Source organism: Rhinolophus sinicus, linkage group LG03, assembly GCF_036562045.2.
Source record: "Rhinolophus sinicus isolate RSC01 linkage group LG03, ASM3656204v1, whole genome shotgun sequence".
In the NCBI taxonomy this organism is placed as follows: Eukaryota; Metazoa; Chordata; class Mammalia; order Chiroptera; family Rhinolophidae; genus Rhinolophus; species Rhinolophus sinicus.
In genome coordinates this window covers 102,090,370-102,114,684 of record NC_133753.1, presented here as the reverse complement: position 1 = coordinate 102,114,684, position 24,315 = coordinate 102,090,370, and the positions used below count along the sequence as shown (strand labels likewise).

The window sequence follows — 24,315 nt, the reverse complement described above, 5'->3', positions numbered from 1 at the left end:
AGAAAGAAATCCTTAAAATTCTTTTAAGCTACATAAAATAGTATACTGTCAGTATATAGACTGTGTGTGTGTGTGTGTGTGTGTGTGTGTGTGTGTGTGTGTGAAAATCAGAAATGTTCTGCGCTCTAAATGTTTCAGGAGCAAGAAATCCCTTGAAATGGTGATGCTGCTCAGGGAAGCCTTCTCAGAGGAAGAGAGGGATAACTTGTCCCAGGTGCTGTCCCTGCAATTTACCTATGTCTCTGATTTGCACTGCACGCAAACTCAGGGCCACTTATGACTGTCACACGGAAAGGCTAAGCCACTTGCCCAAGGTCATCCTATTCACTTCCAACCCAGGTCAGCTGGATCTGCAAGGCCAGCCCTGAACGGAGGGGCTTGCAGGGGCCAGGTCTAGGTCAGGGACATGGATGACAGGCCATCCAGGGAGAGGAAGCACAATGAGGAAAGGCAGCAGAGTGGAAAGGTCTGGAGCAGGCAGGGCAGCATGTATACGAGGGAGGAAGGAGGATGAAGCCAGAAAGGGTGGTAGCGCTGGGTATGGACATCTAGTAGGCTCGCGAGTGGGCAGGAAAAGGCAGAAGCAGCTGGGGGAAGACTGGGCAGCAACAGTGTGAAAGCTGGAGCAGAGGAGGATGGAGCCTGGAGACAGGGAGCTGAAGGAGGAAGCTATTACTAGCAGAAAGTGAAAAACTAAAGACCTCAACCAAAATTATGGGAGTGAAAATGGTAGGAACCCGACGTTAGGTGGGCTCTAACGTAAATTCAATAGGAGCCAGTAGGAGCTCCCAGTTACAGAGGACACAGCAGAGGGAAGCATCCAAGACGCTGCAGAGGTTTGCAACCTGGACAGGTAGGAGAACAGAGGCAGGGCGTCTCAGGCTGAGGGGGACACTGTAAACAAAGGACAATGAGGCCAGGAGGATTTGGGATAAGAAACGGCCATTTCTAAAAGACTGGGGACGTGAACTAGCAGTAGCAGCGGTTATAATCACCAATATAACGGCAGCTAATGAGTGCTTCCTACCAACTGGGCCCTGTCTAGCAAGCATTTTATATTAATTATTTCATTAATGTCTTATAACAAGATAGGTGAGCATTAGCACTAATCATCTTCATTTTGCAGATGGGAAAACCAAGGCTTAGAAAAGCTAAGCAAATTGTCCAAGCCACGCCACCCGCCAGCCTGGAGCTGGGACTCAGCCCCGCAGTGTGGCCCCGTGGCTCAGGCACTGGGTCACGGTCCCCTCCACACCACAGAAACACAGCACCAGAATCCAAACGGTTTCCACAGTCTGGAAAAAGGGGTTAAACTTCACGATGCGCGGCCCAGTCGGTATAAAGGAAATTTCCTATATTTAGATCTAGACTCGCTGACACAGGGGCACTTGTGACAATTTAAGTGTTTTATTTGGCTGCTAACTTCATGTTAATATAAGCAACATCTTGATATGGCTGATCAAAATGCAAGTCTGAGATCTGATGTATTGAAAGGAACATAGTGTTCAGAATGAGGGAGGGGGTGGTTCCGATTCTCCATGCAGATCAATTTACACATAAAAACACTCTTCAGTTTTAGGCTTCATAGAGGGAAACTGACAAACTAGACCACTTCTAAAAACAGAGTGACCTGGATTGGGATGGACCTGGGACCTGGAGAAAACTTAGAGGAACATCAATATTCTGAAAGGTGGTCATGTGGAAAGACGAATAACTCCAGAGGAGCAAACCCAGGCCAATGGGTACAACTACAGGCAGGCCATTTCTGGATAAACTTAAAGTTGTCTCATGAGAGACTTCCCCATTATTACAAACATATAGACAGAAATGAGGCAACCTTGGGTTTATTGTGAAAAAGACTGATCGGTTCAGGCTGGATTAATTCCCACTTTTAGACTGATGGAGGGCTTTGGATATCAGGGCAGGAAATTGTGACCAGATGGATACTAGGGAGCCACAAAAGGCTCTTGAGCAGGAGAGGGTCCTGATACAAACACTCCTTCATCAACCAGAGTTTGAGGAGTTACCTCTTCAGTGCCCTGAAGAAGGAAAGTATGGAACAACTTCTGTGTGGACATTCAGAGTTACAGTACCCCAGCACGAGTCCAGTTCACTCACAAAGGACCCAGCCTAGCACTGGGCTATGGAAGTTTCTTCCCAAAGCAATAGCTACAAGGCACCCTCAAGTCCTGCCTGCCCTTGTCAGGACTGCCCCAGAACTTTCTGTTGTAGCTCTGGCAGGCTCACAGGAGCACCCGCTTACTACAGCCAACAGACCCAAAGTTCTCCAACCAACACTTCCCCAAGCAGAGTTCCCGAGAGGCAGGGTCCAGCCGCGCTGTAGGCCCGCTGCCCAGTTTCTGTGGTGAGGCTTTCTGGGCTTAGAGGCAGGGCTGAGCCTCAGCATTCTGGGCTCGTAAAGGCAAGCTGTGGGCGCTCCAGAGCCTCGGAACGTCAGACACGGGACGTTTCCCAGGCAGGAGTTTGAGGCTACGACCATGAGTTTCCTATACTTATGTAATAGTTGGTGCCCGGATTCCACCCCATGTCACTCACTCCTCTACTCCCTTCTCTATTCCAAATCCCGCCCCGTCTTCCCAGCATGAACCAAACGTTACCTTCCTTTGGACTTGCCAGGCTATTCTGGCCAATAATTTCTCTTCGTTCCTTCTTTCTTTATGAATTCCTATTTCTCTTCATGAGTTTGACACTTAGTATATTATATTGTCTTACCTCCCCACACAGATTAAAATCCTGAGGGCAAGGACGTTGCCTTCTTCCGTCACCGCCCACAGCTGCTAAGGCACAGTCTTAATAAATCATTACGACAGAGAGCTTCCCAGTGCTAGCCTTCTATAGAGTAGCAGGTACCTGATTCATGATCTCTTGAGAAAATCTGCTTCCTTTCCCTCCCCGCCCCAGACTCTCTCTGGAGGAAGTAATTGGGTTCTGAACCGGGCAATGCCTGGGGGCCCTCCAGGGCAGAGGGTGGGAAGTTTGGGGTTTAATTTCTCACCTCCGGTCTAGGTTTGAGAACAGGCAGTTCTCCAGATTTCCCTGGAGTCACACGGGATCTAAGACCATGCAGTGTCCCCCCTGAAAGAGCAGCATTGTCCACCACTTCCTGACCCAGCTGGCCCTTGTGTCCCAAGCTGGTTCCGGAGAGCCAATTATCAGCAGGAACCACAGGAAGGGTGGCTTTCTCCCAGACCCCCCCATACCCCCACATCTCCATCCTCTGCTCCTTCAGCCAGGCTATAGTCAATGGAAAACCCTTGGGCCTTGGTTATTCAGGGAGAAGGGCCCGGGCCAGGCCTGCGGGCCAGCTGGGCACTGTCCGGTCACGCACACAGCTCCTGGCAGGGGCCCAGCACTTGGGCTGCCAAGGCCGGGCTGGCTCGCAAAGGCCCCATGGGCAAAGGTTCCGTGCAGGGAAGGCACACACAATGTGCAGGGGTGGGGGTGGCGGGTCCTGAAGGAATGGGAAGGCACACCACCAGACCAAGCAAAGGAAAATCTGAGACCAGGCAGGGCAGAGGGGAAAAGAGAAAGTGAGGTAGACAGGAGACAGAGAAACAAATGTAAAGAACACAGGGGAAGGGGGCTTTGCTCAGCAAAGGCCCAGGTGGCTGCCACCAATGTCCCAGTGATGACTGCCCACCTTGGGGGCTGAGGGCTGGGAACCGTTGAAGCCTTTCAGGGTCCCTCACCTCCTCAGGCTGGGAAGCTTAGGTAAACAGGTCAGGGAGTGGTCCTGTTAATACCTGCGATTTGCTCTATGCTCTCTTCCTTCTCCCACCCCAGCCTGCATTCCTACAAGGGCTTCCAGAATCCCTGAGCCAAGCTCAGCCAACACAGGGCTGAAAGGACCTTCTTCCCAAGGACCTAATCCTGAGACACAGGGCAGAAAGGGATCCTCTGGCTGTCAGCTCCATCAGGGGGAAGGGGGTACAAGGATGGTGAAGGGGTGAGATTTGGGGAGAGATGAATGCAAAAGGCTTTTGCAGCACATCACAACAAAGACGGAGACAGCTGAAGTTCACAGCTGGGACCCCAAACCTGGGCAAGGCTGACAGAGCTCAGAACCAAGTCAAGATCACGTGAGCCTCGGGGGAAGGGACAAGCGAGGCACAGACCTGGATGGCTTCAGCACTGAGACTGCTCTGGCTTGGCTGTGATACTTGGAAGCGGGTGTCTGGCAGCAAGTCTTTTTAATCCTTCTCTTGGTCAGAAATAACAGAGCACTCATTGTTGTCAAGAAGGTTAGTGGTCACAGCAGCAGCAGAGCCCCTGCCTCCTCCTACTAACCCCTGCACTCGAGAATTTGCTTCTGGTCCTCCCTTTGGCCCTGGAGGACACAGATCTGACCCCCTATTCTCTGAGTCAAGTTGCCCAAAGCAGCACAGGCAGCAGCAGGTGGAGCCAGGATTCAAACCCAGATCCCTCTCCCCACTCCAGGCTGCCGTCAGCAACGCCAGCAGTCCAACTCACGAGTCATCTGTCACCTGTCTGCCTCGCTTCCACCCCATGATGCTGGCCCCCAGATCTCTATCTACTTATTTTCACTCCTTAGTGAGCTCACCCAGGCCCATGGCTTTGGAAGCTTAAATTCTGCCAGCACACCCACCTACCCAACTATTCCTCTCCCACTCTCCCTAGAAGTCATCCTTGACTGCTGCCTGTGCCTCAGTGCTCCCAAACGACCCATCAGCAATGCCGTCCTTTCCACCCCCGAGCCCCTCTGCTTCTCTCCATCTCCTCTGCCTCCACCCAAGCCCCAAACACTATTACGTCCCCACTGGACCACTGAAACAGCCTCCCAGACGGACTGGCCCTCCCCCAGCTGTCCTCCACCCAGCAGCCAGTGATCTTTGCAAACCATGCATGATTCACACCGCCCTGTGCAGAGCCCCCCACCACACGTGGAATGAAGCCTGCACTCCCACGAGGCCGTGCACAAGCATCAACTCCCATCTCCCTCCTATTCGTCATGCCCCAGCCATGACGGCTGCCTCTCTGTTCCTCAAATACTTTTTATTCTTTTTGTCTCTGATACTCCTTTTGGCTGGAATGGTCTTCCTCCCATTCTTTTGCAAGCTGGATTTTCCTCCTTCTAGAGACTGTTGACACACCACCTCCTATGCAGCCCCTCTAGTCTACAGCGTCTCTCCACCCCTTGCCCGGCACTGTCTCCTCATCACGACTCACAAGCACCCTTGTTATTTATTGTAGAAGCCCTTCTGACATCCTGCAATTCCCTTGTGAGTTCACTTGCTTGTTGTGGGTCGCCCACTAGACAGTGAGCTCTGTGAGGGCAGGGACCACGCTCCCTGCTGCCTCCAGCGCATACACTTTGCCTGCCACGCACGGGCTGATGGATGAAGGGCCTACCCTGCTCGATCCTCACCCTCATCTGCACCTGACAGCTTGTCTGCTCCACTCTCCTGTCTCAGGTGCCCCACCTTTTCCTTCCCCAGACACCTTTCTCTTGCCAACTGAAAACCTTATTGATATTTAAGTGTAAGCTACCTTAACTAATGAGATCCAGCTATCATTTCCTACACTTCTTTTGTACTTAGCAGGCTCCAAATAGTTAAATACTTTGACTCATCTGCATGTTTTTATAAATGGAATTTGCTATGGACTGAATAGTATGGCTCCCAAATTCATAGGTTGAAGCCCTCCCCCAGTGTGATGGTATTTGGAGGTGGGGTCTTTGGAGGTACTTAGGTTTAGGTTTAGCTGAGGCCGTGAGGATGGGGCACTCCAGATGGGATTAGTGCCCTTATAAAAAGAGACACCAGAAAGTGCTCACTTTCTCTTTTTCTCTGTCATGTGAGGACACAAGAAGGTGGCTGTCTAAAAGTCATGAGTAGTGCCCTCACTGGGGATTGGAATCAGTCAGCACCTTGACCTTGGGCTTCCAGCCTCCAGAACTGTGAGAAATAAAGGCCTGTTCTCTAAGCCAGCTAGTTTATGGTATTTTATTATGACAGCCTGAACAGACTAAGACAGTATTTTTTCCTTTTTAGTCTTTGGTGTGCCTTATCTGCTTCCTAAGCTGGGGACAACTGAAATTACGATCACATCTCCCTCTTTCCCCCCACTCTAAAGCCCCCAGACATCCTCTGGTTCTGGGTAGGTGGTGAGTAACTACACTGTCTGCCTTCACACATATTTCAAAGGGTTGAGCAAAAAGAAAGGGACTATTCTTCAGTCTCATAATGTGGAAAGGAATCGGGAGTACGAACGTTGAGAAGATTAAACATGCCAATCACTTCTGCAATCCGCGAGTTGCAAACCTGTGTTGGGAGAAGGGTGGCCAGGACTGTGAAGCACCTAGAACAGCTAAAGAAATAAAGACTGTTCCAAGCGGAAAACACTGGTGGAAACAACCCAAGGGCCCATCCACAGAGGAACGGACAAAGAAAACATGGTATGCCCACACAATGAAATGAGATGCAGCCTTAAAAAGAAGGATGAACTTTGAGGACATTATTCTGAGTGAAATGAGTCAGACACGAAAGGACAGATACTGTTTGATTCTACTTTTATGAGATACCGAGAATAGTCAAATTCAGCGAGACAGAGGTAGAATGGTGGGTGCCTGGGGGTTGGGAGGGGGGGAGTGGAGCGCTACTATTTAATAGGCACAGAGGTTCAGTTTGGGAAGATGAAAAAGGTCTGGTGATGGGTGGTGGTGGTGGTGGTGACACAAATGATGAGAATGTACGTAATGCTACTGAACTGTACACTTAGAAGTGGTTAAAATGGTAAATTTTATGGTACGTATGTTTCACCACAATAAAAACACACCCTCACACAAAAAGGAATGAGGAACTGATATGTGCTACAACACGGATGAATGTCAAAAACATAACGCTAAGTGAAATAAGCCTATAAAAAGTCACATATTGTAGGATTCCATTTATAGGAAATGTCCAGAACAGGCAAACCCATAGAGACAGAAAGCAGATTGCTGGTTGCCAGGTTCTAGTAGGAGCAGGGAATGGGGAGGGACCGCCTAATGGGTCTGAGGTTTCCTTTTGTGGTGATGAAAATGTCCTGAAACTAGATAGTTGTGATGGGTGTACAACACTGTGAATTATACTGAATTATACACTTTAAATTGGTTAAAATGGTGAATTTGATGTTATGTGTAAAATAAGTTTTAAGAAAAGGTGGAAAACACTGAGGAATTATGAGTGATTTTAATTGAACACGTACTATATGCAGAGCAGGGCCACCATGTAGGCTGTAAGCCTGTGTGCTACACAGCTCCAGGTGGGCCTATGAGACGTGATGGACAACCTGACAACTGGACCCATCACCTGGGCGCGGGACACTGCATTAGGTGCTGCTGGAGAGCGCACAGATGAAACAAAGCGGACCCTGTCATCAAAGAGTTAACTGTTTATAGGGAGATAAAGACCATCCTCCTTCTTCCTGTTCTTTCCGCCCTTTTCTGACCATGCAGTTTTAGAAGTACTTCATGAAAAAAGAAACCACTGTGGGTGCACAAATTACCTATGCCCGCGTCTATGCGTGGCAGACGATGAGAAGCGTCAGAAAGCTAAAGCCAAAAGCAGACAAGATTCCCAGAAACGAGAGGACCCCCAAGGGCAATGTTATTACATGAAAAGCCAAAGAACAAGGCTGCTGTTAGCTAATGGTTCAACGTTGATGATAAACTCCTATTTTCCTTCTGTCGTTTCTGTCCAGAATAATCTTTGAACTGGAAAGTGCAGAAAGAGCATTGAAATAGAAAACCCAAGATGAGGGAGGAGATTGTTAGAGAATCCTTGGTGCCGAATGAGCTCAGGCCTCTGACTTGGGTAACACACAAGGGATTAAAATAACAAGTGAAGGGGGTGCTCAGTCTTGGGGATCATGGCAGGATTGTGGGGAGAGGGACTGCTACCCAAAGATCAGACATCAGTGAGGAGAGTCATGATTTACCAGAAGAGAAGAAGGTAAAACTCCACACAGTACCCACAAGACATTCCCGAAAGAAAAGGCGGCTCCGATCACCAGGAGCAAACATCTGTCCACGGAAACAAGCCACGTGACACTGACCTCGTTTCCTTCTCAGACTCTAGGCCAGTGTTTCAGGAAAACCAAGTAGAGACATGGTGTGTCTGCATTTCCATTATCAAGTCATCTAACAAAGTCTCTTATAATATCTCATAGACAAGGATGAGAAACCATAGGCGACCAGGGGTCGCAAACTACTGACTGCCAGCCAGATCTGGCCTGTTGCCTGTTAGTGTGTGGCCTGTGAGCTAAGATTGGTTTTTACATTTTTAAAGGGAGGAGCAGGAAGAGGGATGGAAGAGAAAGAGGAAGAAACAGCAGCTGGCCACAAAGACAGAAACATTTACTATCTGGCCCTTTACAGAAAAAGTCTGCCTTCCTCTGGGCTAGACGGAGATCCACGAAGGTAGATGTGCTCATAGGTGCTGACGACACCATCACCTGGCGGGTAAGGTGTGCTGGCGCCCCCAGCCTGCGTCCTCCTCCCTGTGTTTGACGGGGAGGGTATATAGATGGCACAGTGATTGAACTAGTTAATGTCGGGAGTAACAGCAAATGCATCGGGATGATAGTGGTAGAGTATGGCCATGGGTGACACCCAACAGAACAGAACATACCTGGGCCCAGAATCCGACTGCATGTGGCCGATGAGCACTAGGTGGAAAGGACTGAACTTACTCCCAGTGAGTTCTCAGTAAGTTTGTGAACAGTATGATGTGGTCACTATAATCAAATGAATGAAGGTAATTTCATTTTGAGAAACATCAATAGAATTACATGATCTAGAACAAGAGCCCATCCTTGGATTTACAGCTTTCAACCACACTTAAGTACTGATACATCCTACCATTATCCCCTGCTGGGCACCCCATTGTAAGAGGAATATGGGTAAAGTGGGTGTGTGCAAAGAAAACCAACTAGGATGGTGAACCACAGAAGGTCAGAGAAGAGAACAGAAGTCAGGGAAAGTGGTGGTGGGAGAAGCAATGGGGGAGAAAGGGCACAGAGGTCTTCAAATATCTCAGTTCCCAACACCTGTGAAATGGGAGGCCTCAGGCCTAGAATGTGGAGCCTTGAGTGAAGTTAAAAGAAGCCAAGTTCTATATTCATCATTGTCGTGTGGGGGACCCTGCTCGCTGCGCCATTTGTCGTGTGGGGTGGCCTGCGGGGTCTCAGCTCCCACTCCCCACATAAGAACGCAGGACACGGTGAGGCCAAACAGGAACACCCACGGAGCCATAGATACGGGAGTCACACCACTATATTCTCGCTGGCGGCTGGGTTGGAGACACAGGAAGCAGGAGCCACACGATCTGCAATCCGCCGTCCGCTTCTCTGCCAACCAACCGACCCAATCCACTAGTGTAGCCGTGGTAGTTATATCAGTAGCTAATGGCTAACCAGTAACAGCTGACGGCCGTCTAATAACCGAGCCAGCACCTTTCCACGTGAGGCCGAGAGCCTGGAAACTGCTCTCTGGGACTCTGTCCCCACACAGCCATACCACAGAAAGCTCCTTAGCAATAAAAAGGAACAAACTGCTGATTCATGCTGTCAACGTGGATGACTCTTAGAAGTATTATGTCAAGTGAAAGAAGGCAGATGCAAAAGGCCACATGCATGATTCCACTTAGATGACATTCTGGAGCAGTCAGAACTACAGGAATGAGAAACAGATCAATGGGTACAAGGGCGGGGGGAGGGGTGGCTATAAGGGGGCAAGAGGGCATTTTGAGGGGTGACGGACCTATTCTCAATCTTGATTGTGCAGAGGTTATCTCATTGTAGGTGACTGTCAACACTCAGAACGGTACACTAACAATGGTGAATTTCACTGTATATAAGTTATATTTCAGAAAAAATAAAGAAACCAGGTTGAGTGAGAGGTGAATAAGGCAGGTGGGCACTGACGCCTCGCCTGAGCGAGGGGTGTTCGGCTGTCAGAGTGCTTACCCAAGATGGTTTTTAAGGCCCCCTCCACCCTATGATCTCATGAGTCTGGGAGGAAGGGGGAAAACTGGGGAAGGAGATTGAGAAAAAGCAGCTGGCACGGCAGGAAGAGAATCGAGGGGGTAGGAGTATTTCAGTTTAGAGGGAGCTGTCAACTGTGCCAGCTCCTGTGAAAGGGGGCAGGGGGTTGAGGACTGAGAATTAGCCACTAGGCAACACAAAGATGTCATCAGACCTGGGAAAGAGCTGCTCCAGGTGAGTGATGGAGGCCGAAACCTGCGTGGGGAGGGGTAAGGGAACGGGAGGAGAGGAGTGGGAGACCGTCTGCACAGAATGGATGTCCGCTCCCTCCCAGGGCCTGGGGCTCAGTGGGGGGGGGGGGCTCTCGGGACCACGAACAGCTCCTCATCTCTCTCCTTCCCTCCAGGCCCTCCCATGGGGACCCCAGTTAGAATGGCAGCTCCACAGCTGGTTCTCCTTCCCCAGACAGGGTCAGATAGATGAGGAGTACAGACAGACAGAGAATCTTTCCAGATCGGGAGCAGAGGGGCTGCAAGGGCCATCTGTTTTGCCAGAGACGAATACCTATCCTCCTTTCTCTGAAAACAATCCAGGAGGCTCGTAAATCCCTCAGCAAGTGCTCTCCCGTTCTATAGAAGACCCCTCTCCATCTGCCCCCTCATTACCAGTCCCAAGGCTCCGCTTATTCTGTAGGGGACAACGTGAGCAAGCTGGGAGCAGCCTCCATCTCGGACGGCTCCTCCACACACTCTCAAACCTGAGCCTTCCTGGGTCAGCTCCACCCGCTTGCTGTCACGCATCCTGTCACGCATCCGTCGTCGTACTCTTGTTTTCTCCCCTACTACCTTGGAAGACACCACCCCACCCCACCCCGCCCCCAGCTTTGTATCCCCAAAGCTCTCCACAACTTTTACTCCAGGCTCTGAATCGGACCATTCAGCTCAGTCTCCCTGCCATCTCCACGGAAAAGTCTCATTGCCCTTATTTATCACTACAACTGCCTATCAGGGCCCTTCAGCCAGGTCCTCCTGTCACCTCCTTAGGCCCAGATCACCACATCACCTATACTTCTGTCCGCACCAAAAGGCCATGCCCACGTCACCCACTGATTGGAGTAGCCTGGTTTCTCATGTGGGTCTTGCATCCACTTCTTTTCTCTGCACACCAGCTGCCTCTTCCCACAAGAGAATTTCTATGACAACTCTGGGGACCTCAGGAGGGCCAGGCTCCTCTCCCTTCTCTCCCACCAGCAGGGGGCCAAGGCTTCGGACAGCACCCCTGTCCTTACAGTTCTGCTTCTCTTGTCACGGAGGAAGCCTCAGTCCTTCCCTAGAACTGGAACTGCAACGCCAAGGTCACAGGTGTTGCCCTGAGAACTCATCAAGGTTGCTTTCCGGGCAAGTCACTCTGCCTGGGAAGTCGGGCCTGTTCCCGGTGTCCATGCCTACCGGATACACAGCTGGTCTGCAAGAGCTGACACCGGAGCTGTCTTTCCCCAAACCGCCAGCGTCGTGCAACTTCCTCTCCTTCCCTCCACCAGGCCCCCTGCCACCCTCCACCTCCCAGATTTCTAAGTGTCCAGGGAGTTTTGTCTCTTCTCTGCCTGCCTGACAGGTAGCCCCTGGGTGCAGGGAGCGCCCATTCCCCAGCTGTGCCTCTGTGCCTCTCCCAGAGCCCTCCTCTTGGGTGTATCTCTGTCTGTCAAATGAATGAGTTGGGAGGCACATGCCATCTCCAGACAACGCCACAGCCTGCCCCGCCTCCCTCCCAACACCCTTCAGATCTCTTTTTATTCTATGTCTGCAGCAAACACCCCCAGCTTGCACTCGTATTACTATATAACTGGCCCTCTACCTCTAGTCTCCACCACAATTGACACCAAATAAAGCAGCAGAAATCACTTTCCTCGTGAGTTCTCCCAGCGGAGAGATCTAGAGTGGCTCCTATTCCTGTGAACCCCAAACTCTCCAACCGTCAGCGTCACCCTCAAACCTTCAGCCTCACTTCTCACTTCAGATGGGCCTTCACACCACTGTGACCCAATTTGCAGGAAATGCAGCTTATTAATAAACAGAATCCCATTTTACACAAGGTGGTGGCTGTGTGAAGATATCTTACTTGGCTCTAGCAAATAATTCTGTAATATTAAACATTCCCAGTATACTGGTTTGGCTCATTCGAATGTGTTTGCTTGAATAATAATGACAATAGCATTTCTCATTTTTGTTTAATCCTTCAGTTTTCGAAGGGCTTTCATATGCACTGTCTTACTGGTACCGGGAAAACCTCCTGAGGGAGGCAAGGCACACTTTACACATAAACAAGCGGGCTCAGAGACATCAGCCATACAGGGTGGCTGGCACCTGCCTTTCTTTCTCAGTCAGGCCCATGTTCTACATCCTACTGTTTAGATGATTATAACTGAACTCTTAGCCGAAGCCAACTTGTTTAGTAAACTTCTGCCCTGACCTCAACACATCTGTTGTCTTAAAGGCAGATTTCTCTCCATCTTATAAAACATCCAACCTGCCCTACTAGCAGATGCTACGATCTTTTGGTCTAGTGAGAACCAAAAGGAGAAAGTTTTTCAGAAAACCTAGAGTGGGTGTCTGAAGAAGACCCGACGTAAGGCCAAACAACCTCTAAAAAAATCAACCTTCTACTATTTTCAAGGCAGAAGGTTCTGGTTTTAGTTGCTCACACACCTGCCACCAAACCCTTAACACACAGTTGTGTTCTCGAGAAACCCATTACAGTTTGAAGGGAAACAGAGATGGGGTGGTGGGGCTGTGATACCCAAGTTCACTACAGGCAGACACTGGAAAGTACCTGAACAAAACTCCGTCAGGTAGTGGCCACAAGGCCTTGCTTGTGTCTAAGATAGCAACAGGTAAGTGATGTACTGAGACGGAATATTCCTGAGCTCTGAACTAACTCCAGCTCCCAGACCAATCAGCCAGTCCTATAACAGTCTGTGGCCAAATTCACACCGGCCACCTGCAAGGCCCCAAAGGGCTATGTGTCCAGCCTCGTCGGTTCTGTAGTGCAGGCCTGGACGTGGGAAGGGCAAATGGGACATGGTTATCTCTTTGGTCGGTGGTGCTCAAACCTGGCTGAGCATGAGTATCACCTGAGCACCTAACCTGGACCCCCGTAGCATTCACACCCCCCTAACAGATTCCTTCGCTCCAGCCCCAGGTTGGATTCGTCTGGTCTGAGAAGGAGTCACTACTCAGCACACTCTAATTCTGGTCACGTTACAGAAGAACATTCCATGTCAAAGTCTAAGAAAAAAATCAGCTAAAGGAAAAGCAGGAATGAAGAGGGGAAAGGAGGGCAAAGAGAACAGGAATAATAAAAACAGTGGAGAAATGGAAAATAAAGAGATGTTTCTCTGCTCAGACCAGCATACCTTGATATGAGTAAATGTAAATTGGGGGCAGGGATATGAATTGATGCTAAGGACACATTTGGAAATTATTATTCATCTTATAAAAGAATTTGGCATCCGATTAATCTCTGCTAGTACACTTAAAATAGAATTCCGTTTATAGAAGTGTGATTTATACAAAACCACATGTTACATAGGCTCAGAAAAATAGCTCTCCTCCCATGTAGTCTAGCTAACTATAGAACTGGCCCAGTACGGATAGTCACCTATTTTCTTCCAAAAGATACCCAGCCCTGCTGTGTCACCTGTTTCTATGTTTTACAGATTCTTAAGGGCCACTCCAATCTCTTTTGGTCTTCTCTAAACTCAGGGAACAGTCTGAGGTCTTCTCATATATTCATTCAACATATAGTTGTGAAGGCCTGTCATATTCTGGGCACTACTCTAGGAATACAGCTGTGAACAAAAAACAATGCCTCAAAATATATAGCACATGAGATGGTGATAGATGCTACAGAATAAACATAAGGCTGACCATGGGGCTAGGGCTTACTGAGCTGGTGTTATAACCTAACACTGGGTCAGCAGGAAGGAAATACCAGGTGACAGAGGGATACACCTGAAAGTGATAAGGAAGCAAGCGTGGCATACACCTGGGGGAAGAGTTCCAGCCACAGCCCACCTGGCAGGCCGAGGAACAGCTAGAGGTTAAGTGTGGCTGCAGCCCAGAGGTCAGAGGTGGGAGGGGCTTATGGGCCAGTGTAAGGACCAGCCTCTGTTCTAAGCGAGCTAGGAGCCCCTGGGAAGTTTGGAGCAAAGGGATAACACCATCTGACTCACTTTTTAAAGAGACTCCCTCTGGCTGCTGTGCTGAGAAGAGACTGCAGGGCCCAGCGTGGAAGCAGGGAGGACAATTAAGACACTAATGGAGTAATTCAGGCCGGAGATGACCGTGGCTCAGACTAGACTGGTGGCAGTGGAGGTGCCGAGATTTAGTTGGATTTGGATATATTTTGAAGGTAGAGCTCATAGGATTTGCTGATGTTATGGACGCGCGGTGTGAGGAAGGAGTCAAGGATGGCGCCTGATAATTTTCCAGAGCGACTAGAGGAACCAAGTTGCCACTAACAAGATGGAGGGAACCATGAAAGGAGCAGGTTTGGGGTGGGGCAGGCAGGCGCTTGTTTTCAGACATGTTCATTGTGAGAGGCCTGAGAGATATCCTACTGGAGCTATGAACAAGCAGGGGGGTGTGCCAGCTCGGAATTCGGAAGAGGTTCCAGTTGGATGTATCAGTTTGGTAATCATGAGGGCGTAGACGAGATTTAAGAATAAGTTCACCAAGGAGTGAGTGCAGATGAGACGTCTGGGGCAGCCTGAGGACATCCAACATTCGAGAAAGAGAGCTAGGAGGGCATGAGCAGGGAAAACAAAAGAGTCCATGAGGTAGGAAGAAACCAGGAGAGGGTGACATCCTGGAAGCCACACAAAGAAGTGAATTTCAATTGGGAGTGATCGATTGTGTTGAATGCTGCCAGTAGATCAAGCAGGACGAGAGCTGGAAACTGACCGGCGGCCTGAACAGCGTGGTGACCTTTACCAGGGTGTTCTGGTAGAGAAGGGGGGCAGAGCCTGATGGGGGATTCGTGAGAGAAAGGGGGGGAGGGGAGTTTGGAGGCAGCAAGCGCCACTAAGGGGGCGGAGAAAGAAGGTGGAGTCTAGGTGTCCCTGTTTTAAATAGGAGAAATTATAACATGTTTGTATATACGTGATGGGAGAGAAGGGAGAGTCGCTGGAATGGGGAAGGGGTCTAGTGCATAATAGGAGGTGGCCACCCTATTCCAGAAACAGGCCACATCAGAGTGTGGACATAGGTGTAGGCAGACGTGTGAGCTTTCTAGGGCTTGCGTCTCATCTCATTTCAGTGAAACGGGAAGCAAGGTGATGGGCTGAGAATGAGGGTGAGGGCAGAGGCCACACGGCCAGGGGATACACAGGCCTGCCAGGGAGCAGCACCAACGGCCAGGTCCACTGCAACTCAGAGAAGGGAATTAGGCCAGGCCTCTGTCGTCTCCTCCTCCTCTGGGCCAATTCTCCCCCATTCCTTTCACTTTTCCTCACACCAACTCTTCCCTTTCTCATGGCCTTTCCAGCTTTGAAACTGACGGGACCTCGATGGAATCACTACTCAGATACACTTGGTCATGTTGGTACCCTTCAGTGAGGCCTTTAGGAAGGAGAGATGGAATTGGCGATGCTTGCTTTGGGAAGACAGGCCCAGGGACTTGGCAACAGATGTGTGTGTGTGTTGGGGGGAGCGGGATAGGGGTGGGGGCAACAAGTCTGCCAGAAGCAGAGGGAGTATAACGCAAAATATCCAGACGCCCTTTCAGTTCTTTCAACTTCCTTCTTCCTCCCCTCCCCACTTCCTTTTAGATCTCAATTTCTTTACCTAAAACACAGACTGAACAGTCTCCTCCTCACCGTGTTCAGGCTCTCATTCTCTAATTCAATTAACCTCTCCTGGCCTGTAATAGATCCCAGATTCATTTGCACACATTATTTCATTTAACCCTTCCAGTAACACTGGACTGCTAACTCCACCGACGAGACGGGGAAACTGAGACTCGGAAGGGTTAAGAGATTCTTCCAGCTCGTCGTGAAGCCTGGCTAGCTACATGACTCAGCTAGTAAGTAGTGCAGCCAGGATTTGAACCAAGGTCTCACTCTGGGTTCGGGCCCATCAATCCCAGTTCTGTCCTTCCAGGCCTGGGGTAACTCAGGCTTGTTTCCACTGAGAGGACACTCAGGTCAACCTCAAGCCCCAGGTCCCAGGAACTGAAGTCCTTATTAACCCACAGCCAAAGCACAGGCCTCACTGATCTCAGGTCAGAGACAAAGAGAAGACAGTGGGTGCAGGGTCTGGTTGCCCTCTGGAGGCCACGGAATGTCCCAGGTGGCAGGCAGGTGCCCTGAGGGACATTTCCAGCTCTGGACACAGGAAGTAATAGCACGCTGAGGAGGATTTGCTAAACTGTTTCCTAAACTGGGGTCAGGGGTGGGTGGGAATAGGGGGGTGTGGTTGCTGATTCCGAGGTGGATTTCATCATCAGTTGTATGGCTGTCATGGGACTTCCTCAGAAAGCTGAGCTGCCAGGAACTTTCACTTCTGTTTCTCGAGGGGTGAAGGAAAGCCATTCTTTATGGTAAGAGCCATGAGGTTCAAGAGAAGTTTAGGGGTGTGGGTGGAGTTACCCAAAGCGCCTCAGGACACCCACTGGGAGTCCAGGCCTGCCTGACATTCCACGGGTCTCTGGGCCACCAGCTCCTGGACCAGATCTCTCCTGCGAAAGCGTAGCTCCAACCATGCCAGACATGTCCAAGGCTCTCTCACGCCTTTGCTTCATGCCACCTCTATAACCTAGATTAACCACCCTCCCCAAACCATCTCCATGTATGGAAGTCCTGCCATTAACTAGTCAGTCATGATTTTATTCATTCACTAAATTCGCCCACCAAACATACAATGACTACCTATGTGTTAAGTACTGTACTGTAAACTCACAGATGAATAAGATTTAAGTCCTGGCTTCAAGGAGTGTGGTCTAGATGGGGAGAAAGATGGCGACACCATGTACACAGACAGTTAGAGGGGAGACACTGGTGGGTGCAGAGTGCAGGGAAGCCTGCGGGTGGACATATAACCAAGGCTGACGGGTTGGGTGTGGCCGCCCTTCCCTTGAGGAAGAACCATGTAACAGCTTGGAGAAGGCGCCCGTAAGGGCCTCTAGTGGGAGAGGCCAGCACCAAGGCACAGAAGTGGGATCAGTGCCCGTGTGGGGACTGGAACTGTCAGCGTTGCTGGGAATATGAAAAAGCAAAGAGGAGACGGAGATAAGGGAGCCCAATTTGTAGTCATGGGCCAGTGGAAAAGAAACTGGTTTAAGCCACCTTCCCATGTACGTACCACTCAGCTCAAAACACATCAATAAAAATAATTCTTAAAAGCCCAACCTTACCGCCCAAGTCCTTAAAGTGTAAAGCAGTGTGACATGGGTAGATGTGTGTATAAGGACGTCACTTCAACAGTGGAAAATTGTTACAGCTAAAGTCTATTAAAGGGACAGATTACAATGAAATGATAGATACATCGTCTCCACTAACCTGGAAACAGCGGTAATTGCTAACAGTGACTGAATGCTAGCCATGGGCCAGGCACTTGTCTAAGCATTTGACATACATACTAACTCCTGTACCGTCACAACAATCCTAGGTAGAGGCTCCTGTGACTACTCAACTATACAAGGTGGAAAGCCTGCACAGGGAGCCTCAGTCACCTGCCCAGGTGAGTAAGCAGTAGAGACAGAATATAAACCCAAGAACCCATGCCCTCGACCGCTGATACACTATTTCTAGATCTATGGTATAATGTAAGTTAAAATAAACACATTTATACAACTGTATTATGGTATGGCCCCATTTTGTTTAAGTATGTATTTGTCTATGTGTATATGCTTGCATTTGGTTGAATCAAATGGAAAGTTGGCCACTCTTGACTTATAAAACATACGTGAAGAAGACAGTCTGTAAGGATCTATTCCAAATTGTTAGCAGTAGTTTTGGATGGTGGGATGTGCCTGATCTTTCTTTCTTCGCTTTTTCAAACTTTCTGAAAAATAGCATAGATTAAACGTTTTCCTGTGGATGACCTGTTTTCCCCACTGCAGCTGCCGACGACCACAGCTGTGTGATATTAAGATGTACCCAAAGGGCAGACCCCAGCCCCAGTGAAAGCATCAGAGGCCAGTGTACTGTCTCCCCTTGGGGACTGAGAAGCCAAAGGGTGGGCAAAAAGTTGCCACAGGAAGAGCCCAGAGTTCAAAGCGACAAGTCCTGCCAGCTGTGTGACTTCTCTGAGCCGTGTCTTCACCTTGAATAGGAATAGGAATCATGCTTTTCTGAGAATGGAATGAGACATGAACCAAGGCGCTCTGTTGTCCCACCCTCATTCTAGATGCTATTATCTAGCTAAATTGATGGTGGCACCAAGTCCATCCCCAGGACCACAGCCAGAGAATCGCTCATTTGACACTTGGCTTGTTTAGTAGAGATTTGTTGAAAACAAAAGGCCGCGTCTTCCCTCCAATTTCTATGAAATCTGAGAGGAACTGATGAGCTTGCAGTGCTCTCTACAATATGGCTGACTCCTGCATCCAACACTGAAGGGACTGCAGGAAGACAGCACAGGGCACCTGGGGCACAAGGCAGATTCCCTGGGATCCAGAGTTAGGCAGCTCCCAGCATCCAGCCAAGGCTGCACTGGGGTGCACAGTTTCAGCCAGACTGTAAGCCACGAACAGACCAGGAATGGGGGTCCCAGGGTCCACTGGCAGCCCAGAAAAACTCTGCTAGGAATGACCCCCCTGTCCCCTTAACAGTTCTTATCCTGGCAATCTTAGCCTTAAGGCAATCACAGCACTTCTGCACTCTCCATTCCCTTTTCCCGGATCACTCATTCACCGCCTTACAACACCCTATACAATTAAATCATTTACATTTATTGTTATTGTCTAATACCTTTCCCCACCCCCAACACACACATATGCAGAGGAGGCACCTTCACAAGGCAAGGATCTTTGTTTAGTTCAGTGAAGTACCCCAAATGTTTAGAACAGCACCTGGAGTATGGAGGATACTCCCTCAATATTTTCTGAGTAAATGAATGAATGGCCTGCAATCTCACCTTCCCCAACCCACCTCTTATACCACTTGGCAGAATCGATTATACCTACCTTTCAGCTTCTATAGGACTGTCCTTAAATCTCTAATACGGCACTTATCACCCCATATTATAATTATTTATGTCCTCCACCCCCTTGAAGGCAGAAGTTTTCAAGCAATCCCATTCTCTTTTATAGTCCTGATGCCTGGCATTGGGCCTCAGTGTTGGCTGACTTGGGGGACAATCCTGACATATGTACAGGACACAAAGGACGATCTCCAGGACCCTGGTTGTCACCATTGGGGACCTCACCGACCAGCACCAAACTGCTGGTGTTGATCTCTGAGCTAGTGGGGCTTGGGAGGCCGTGATTTGGTAAGATTCCTTTCTTACTAAAGAAAGAATCCAGCCTGAGAAAACTCCAACAGGAGAAAACTATTTTAGGTCCCAGAAGATGAGGCTGCCCAGAGCGCACCTGAGAGAGGTCACGATAGAAAGTTAATGAAATGTTCATTTCAAAAAACCTTTTCCCCACCCACGGTTTGCAGCTCCCACACTTATTCTGGCACCAGGGAGGCCCAGCACCGGAATCAGAAGGAAGTCTACGCCTGTTGGCCAGAACAGCACCTCCAAGCTTCACTGTCAAGTGGAGACAGCCTTGCTTACTGGTTCTATTGGAGCAGTAAGCGATTATTTTTAACTTGGGCCTCACACCTTGCACCCACGCATCTCTCCTCTCACTTCTCTGGCCTTGCTCCCACAAACCTACTCAGCATACATTTGCCTGCATACACGGCCACTCTCTCAACTGGAATGTCTTCTCTCATCACCTCATTCATTCATTCAGCACCTACTGTGCATCTTGTTTTCATCAGTACAATCGCTGCTCCCCTTCTTCAGATCACAGTGTTGACACCACTTCTGCCAAGAAGCCCTGAGGTAGAAAGAGATTAGGATCGCATGTCCTGGGGATGTTGCTAGTCTCTCTGAGGCAGACTGCACCTACTCTTCTAGCATGAGTGGCAGGTAGTTCCAGAACACACCCGTGGTGTCTCTTGGCCAGGTGCTTTCGCATGGCGGTTCTCTGCCTGGAATACCCTTCCTTTCCGTACCCCTGGGGCGACTTCTTCCCCCCCTTCTCCAGCTTTCTCAGTGAGGCCCTTCCTCCAGTGCCAGGTCATCACTCCCCGTTTCCGCCCTAGCACTCCCTCAGATGTACTCTGTGCGTTTTATCACATGTACTGTAATTACCTGTGTCTGAATGCCCTACTAGACTGCGCTCACCCAGCAGATGGGTCATTCCAAAAGAAGGAACATTCTATCCCTTCGCCTGAAGTTTTAAGGTTTTATTTGTTGCCTAAATAAATGAGCAAAAATATTAGTAATTATAGCCATGGCTTAGTAAGCCCCTCCCATGTGTCGGGAACTTTAAACAGGTCATCTCAACCCCTCGCAAGTCTGCAGACGTCAGTCCATCCGAGAGATGAGGAAGCTGGAGCACAGCAAGGTCAACTAACTTGTCCACAGCCTAGACTGGCAAGTGGTGGCTTTAGGATTTAGCCTCCAGCCCTTGTGACTCCAAAGCCCCTGGCCAGCATCTAGTGCAGTCTCAGGACACGGGAAGACGCTCCCTGATCCATGGGCGGGGGATGGCGCTGTGGACTCCAGCTGGCTCCCACTCACATGTACAAATAGCCTCCATCCTCTAGTCCCATCCTCCTTGCTCACAGGAACCACCTCCTGATCAAAGCCTCATTAGGATGGCAGGAAACCTAAAGGAGATTTGGGAATTTTTTTTTTTTCTTAAAAGACCTGTGGCTTCACTTCTTTGGGGCACAGGGTAGCATGAATTTTGTCTGGCTGGTGGAATCCTTTAGCTCAGGCACAGCTGCCAGATCACGTGCCTGTCTGGCTTTGGACTGGGACCTCTCAGGCAAGAAAGGAGACAAAGGTGGAGCGGAAACAGCCCCTGGACCTTCTCTTCAAGAAAATCACCCAGCTGTGTTTGTGTGGTGGGGGTGGGGGTGGGGGGGATGGCTTAAGGGGAAAACAGCAGGGAGGCAGGGCTGTCTGCACCCTGGGCCATCTTTAAACCTATGTTTGGGGGCCGGCCCGGTGGCTCAGGTGGTTAGAGCTCCATGCTCCTAGCTCCGAAGGCTGCCGGTTCGATTCCCACATGGGCCAGTGGGCTCTCAACCACAAGGTTGCCAGTTCAATTCCTCGACTCCCGCAAGGGATGGTGGGCTCTGCCCCCTGCAACTAAGATTGAACATGGCACCTTGAGCTGAGCTGCTGCTGAGCTCCCAGATAGCTCAGTTGGTGGGAGGTGTCCTCTCAACCACAAGGTTGCCGGTTCGACTCCCGCAAGGGATGGTGGGCAGCGCCCCCTGCAACTAGCAACGGCAACTGGACCTGGAGCTGAGCTGCGCCCTCCACAACTAAGATCGAAAGGACAACAACTTGACTTGGAAAAAAAGTCCTGGAAGTACACACTGTTCCCCAATAAAGTCCTGTTCCCCTTCCCCCCCCAAAAAAAAACCCTATGTTTGTATATGAACTTAGACTCTGACTAGCACTAACTCCTGCTTCTCAAGGCTGTTTTCAGGGAGAAAACAATTCAGGTGAGAGTGTTCTGTCAATTGCAGAGGTCTATGTGTCGTCCCACTCGATACATTTCAAGGAAATCTCTGTCTCCCTCTCCACTCTAAGCTTTTCAATGGACAACTCGGCCATCGACAGCTCTGGATCCCTAATATCTTGTCACCCACACCCAGGGGCCTGCGCCTAAAACAGGTACTCAGTGTGTCTGCATTGAGCTGAATCTCATCTTGGTAGGATAAAATCTTAGTGATCAGTGACAATAAGAGATAACAGTCATATAGGAAATCAAAACCTTTTTTCCTAAGCATTTTTAAAGGGGGCAAATTTCAGATTTCCTTCTCCACTGGCCCTTGGCTGAGGCCCATGTCATCTATGATTCCTGACCTTACTCCAGGGACTGGATGGAGAGGGCGGCAGATCCGTGAGGCTCTGCTGAGTTTTAGAAACTGTGGTGGGTGACGCACAAGGCCAGGATACGTGGACTCATTTCCCTGGAACTGCTCCTCAGTGTTCAAATGAGTTGCCTTCCACATGAGACCTTGGCCATGAACCCACAGGTCTCTGAGGACTGTTCCCAAAGCCTGAGTGCTGAGCCAGAATCTCCAGGTTGGCAAAGACTCGGAGGCTATGCTCCTCCAGGGTCCCTGAGCAGTTCTAGTAGCCGGAGAGGCTCTCTCCCTCTTCAGGGGCTTGATTCTGCCGTAGGATGGCTCTGCTGTGGGGAAGCCCTGGCCAGACAAAACCTCCACCTCTAGAAAACAAATCCCACCTCTCAGAACCACGTGGAGTAGATAAATGACCTCTTGCTCCTGACTGGCCTCAGTGAGTCAGACAGCAACCTGCCCTCGCAGTCTTTTCAGAGGCTGACATCCTCATCCGCCTCTGGACATTCTCTGGGTCAGAGACCGCATTTTTTTTTTTTTTTTGACTCTGACCATAGTAAAAAGTACCTTTCACAAGGCCAATTTTTACTAGGTTTTCATTGCATGTACAATGAAAGCCAGTTTTATGAGCTAATGCTTACCTCCTTACATGGAATACACCTGGATGTTTTCTGATCTAGTTCACTCTTTCAAATGCTGGCTGCACCCCACTAGACTGATTTTGTGACCCAGAGCTCAAAACACTGCTCTGGTTTCACCCAGCTGGTCATCCACGTCCAGCTTTAACTGCGTATTAGCTCAGACCCTAAGTGGGAAGATGTCCTCCTTTCCACAGCCGAGGTGGGCTTTGCGTAGAGTCCTTGGCATCCTTCTTCCCTGGGATCTCTCCGCCTCGGCATTTCCTTCTCCCACCCCCAGCGCAGCCCAGCAGCCACAGCAGGTCTTCCTGCCTTACCATCATTATCACTTACTCACAACACCCGAAACACCTTTTCTCCACTCCTCCCACCTTCCCGCTTATATAAGCTGGAGGATCCAATGGGTCAGGTGTCTCACATTTGAGGGGGCAGCTGCGATTCATGAAGAAACCCGGAGTTTTAAAAATAGTCGTATGTGATTGATGAGGTGCCTAGTCCACATACAGACAGGTGCTAATCCTCTCTCTGGGTCTTCTCCCCTGGGGGACCCAGAGGCCAAAGGCTTACCACTCAGTTCATCTTTTTAGATTAGCTTGTGTCCATCCTAGAATCTGGTCACTGAATCTTTTTCCTTACCTTTTATTTACTGTGTCACCATAGCGTACGTTTTGGTGATCAGGAGAACTGGGTACCAGATCTGGTACCACCAGTTGCATGGGATCCGGGCCTTCACTTTGCTGAACCTCAGTTTTCTAATCTGTAAAATGTGGCTAATTATTTCTATCCTGCCTTTTTCACAGGGTTATAATAAACATAAACAGGTGTGAAAATGCTTTGTAAACTATAAAGCACTACGCAAATATAAATCATTACATAAACTGTATGTTCTTTTGTAAGAATTGGCAGTGTTGACTCTGCTCCCCACAATTTATAGCCCTGCAGTCTCAGTGCTCAGTAGAACACAGAGACTCCATCATCAACCCCCAAAAGGCACCTGCGCTTTAACCCCGAGTGCTGGGTTACACCAGGTCTCCCTAGGGCAGACATCTGATGTCATCAAAATTAGTCACAGCAGCGGTGAATCCACTCTCCCTAGTCATTTGCACCTTCATTCAGAAAGATAACCACAGGTGGGAGAATTGGTCCCAGGAGCAGTCAACTGAAATATAGCCTACGCTCAGCTCTTCTGACCAGTCAAGAAATAAAGGGTGTGTGGAGGGGTGGGAACCAGTCATCCTAGATGAGACTTTGCAGCCCATCATTATCATAATAGCTACCATGTATGGAGGACTTGCTATGCCAGATCCTGTGCCTTAAAAGAATTATTTCCCACCTTCATGAAAATGCTCAAGGAAGGTTCAGGCATCCTTGGAGATAGTGCGGGTGTAGTTCCAGGTGATGGCAATAGAGTGAGTCACAAAACTTTTGGTTTCCCAGTGCATATACAAGTTATGTTTATACTATACTGGAGTTTATTTACTAAGTGTACAATAGCGTTACGTCTAAAAAAAAGTCCATACCTTAATTTAAAAATACGTTATTGCTAAAAAGTGCTAACCATCTTCTGAGTCTGTT

General features: G+C 49.4%; 1 protein-coding gene across 8 annotated transcripts in view; it reads right to left on the bottom strand.

The window, feature by feature from the left end:
* The window catches only part of HIP1 (huntingtin interacting protein 1), a 142,968-nt gene that overhangs the window by 51,722 nt on the left and 66,931 nt on the right, over positions 1-24,315 (bottom strand). Inside the window, exon 1 of one of the 8 annotated variants that reach the window (XM_074328417.1) lies at positions 19,973-20,005. The exons of the other annotated variants lie outside the window; for them this stretch is intronic. Within the exon in view, the coding sequence (XP_074184518.1) occupies positions 19,973-19,990 (18 nt within the window). The 5' untranslated portion in view covers positions 19,991-20,005. Of the gene's footprint in view, positions 1-19,972; positions 20,006-24,315 lie in introns of those variants that run through there. 8 annotated transcript variants of the gene reach the window in all.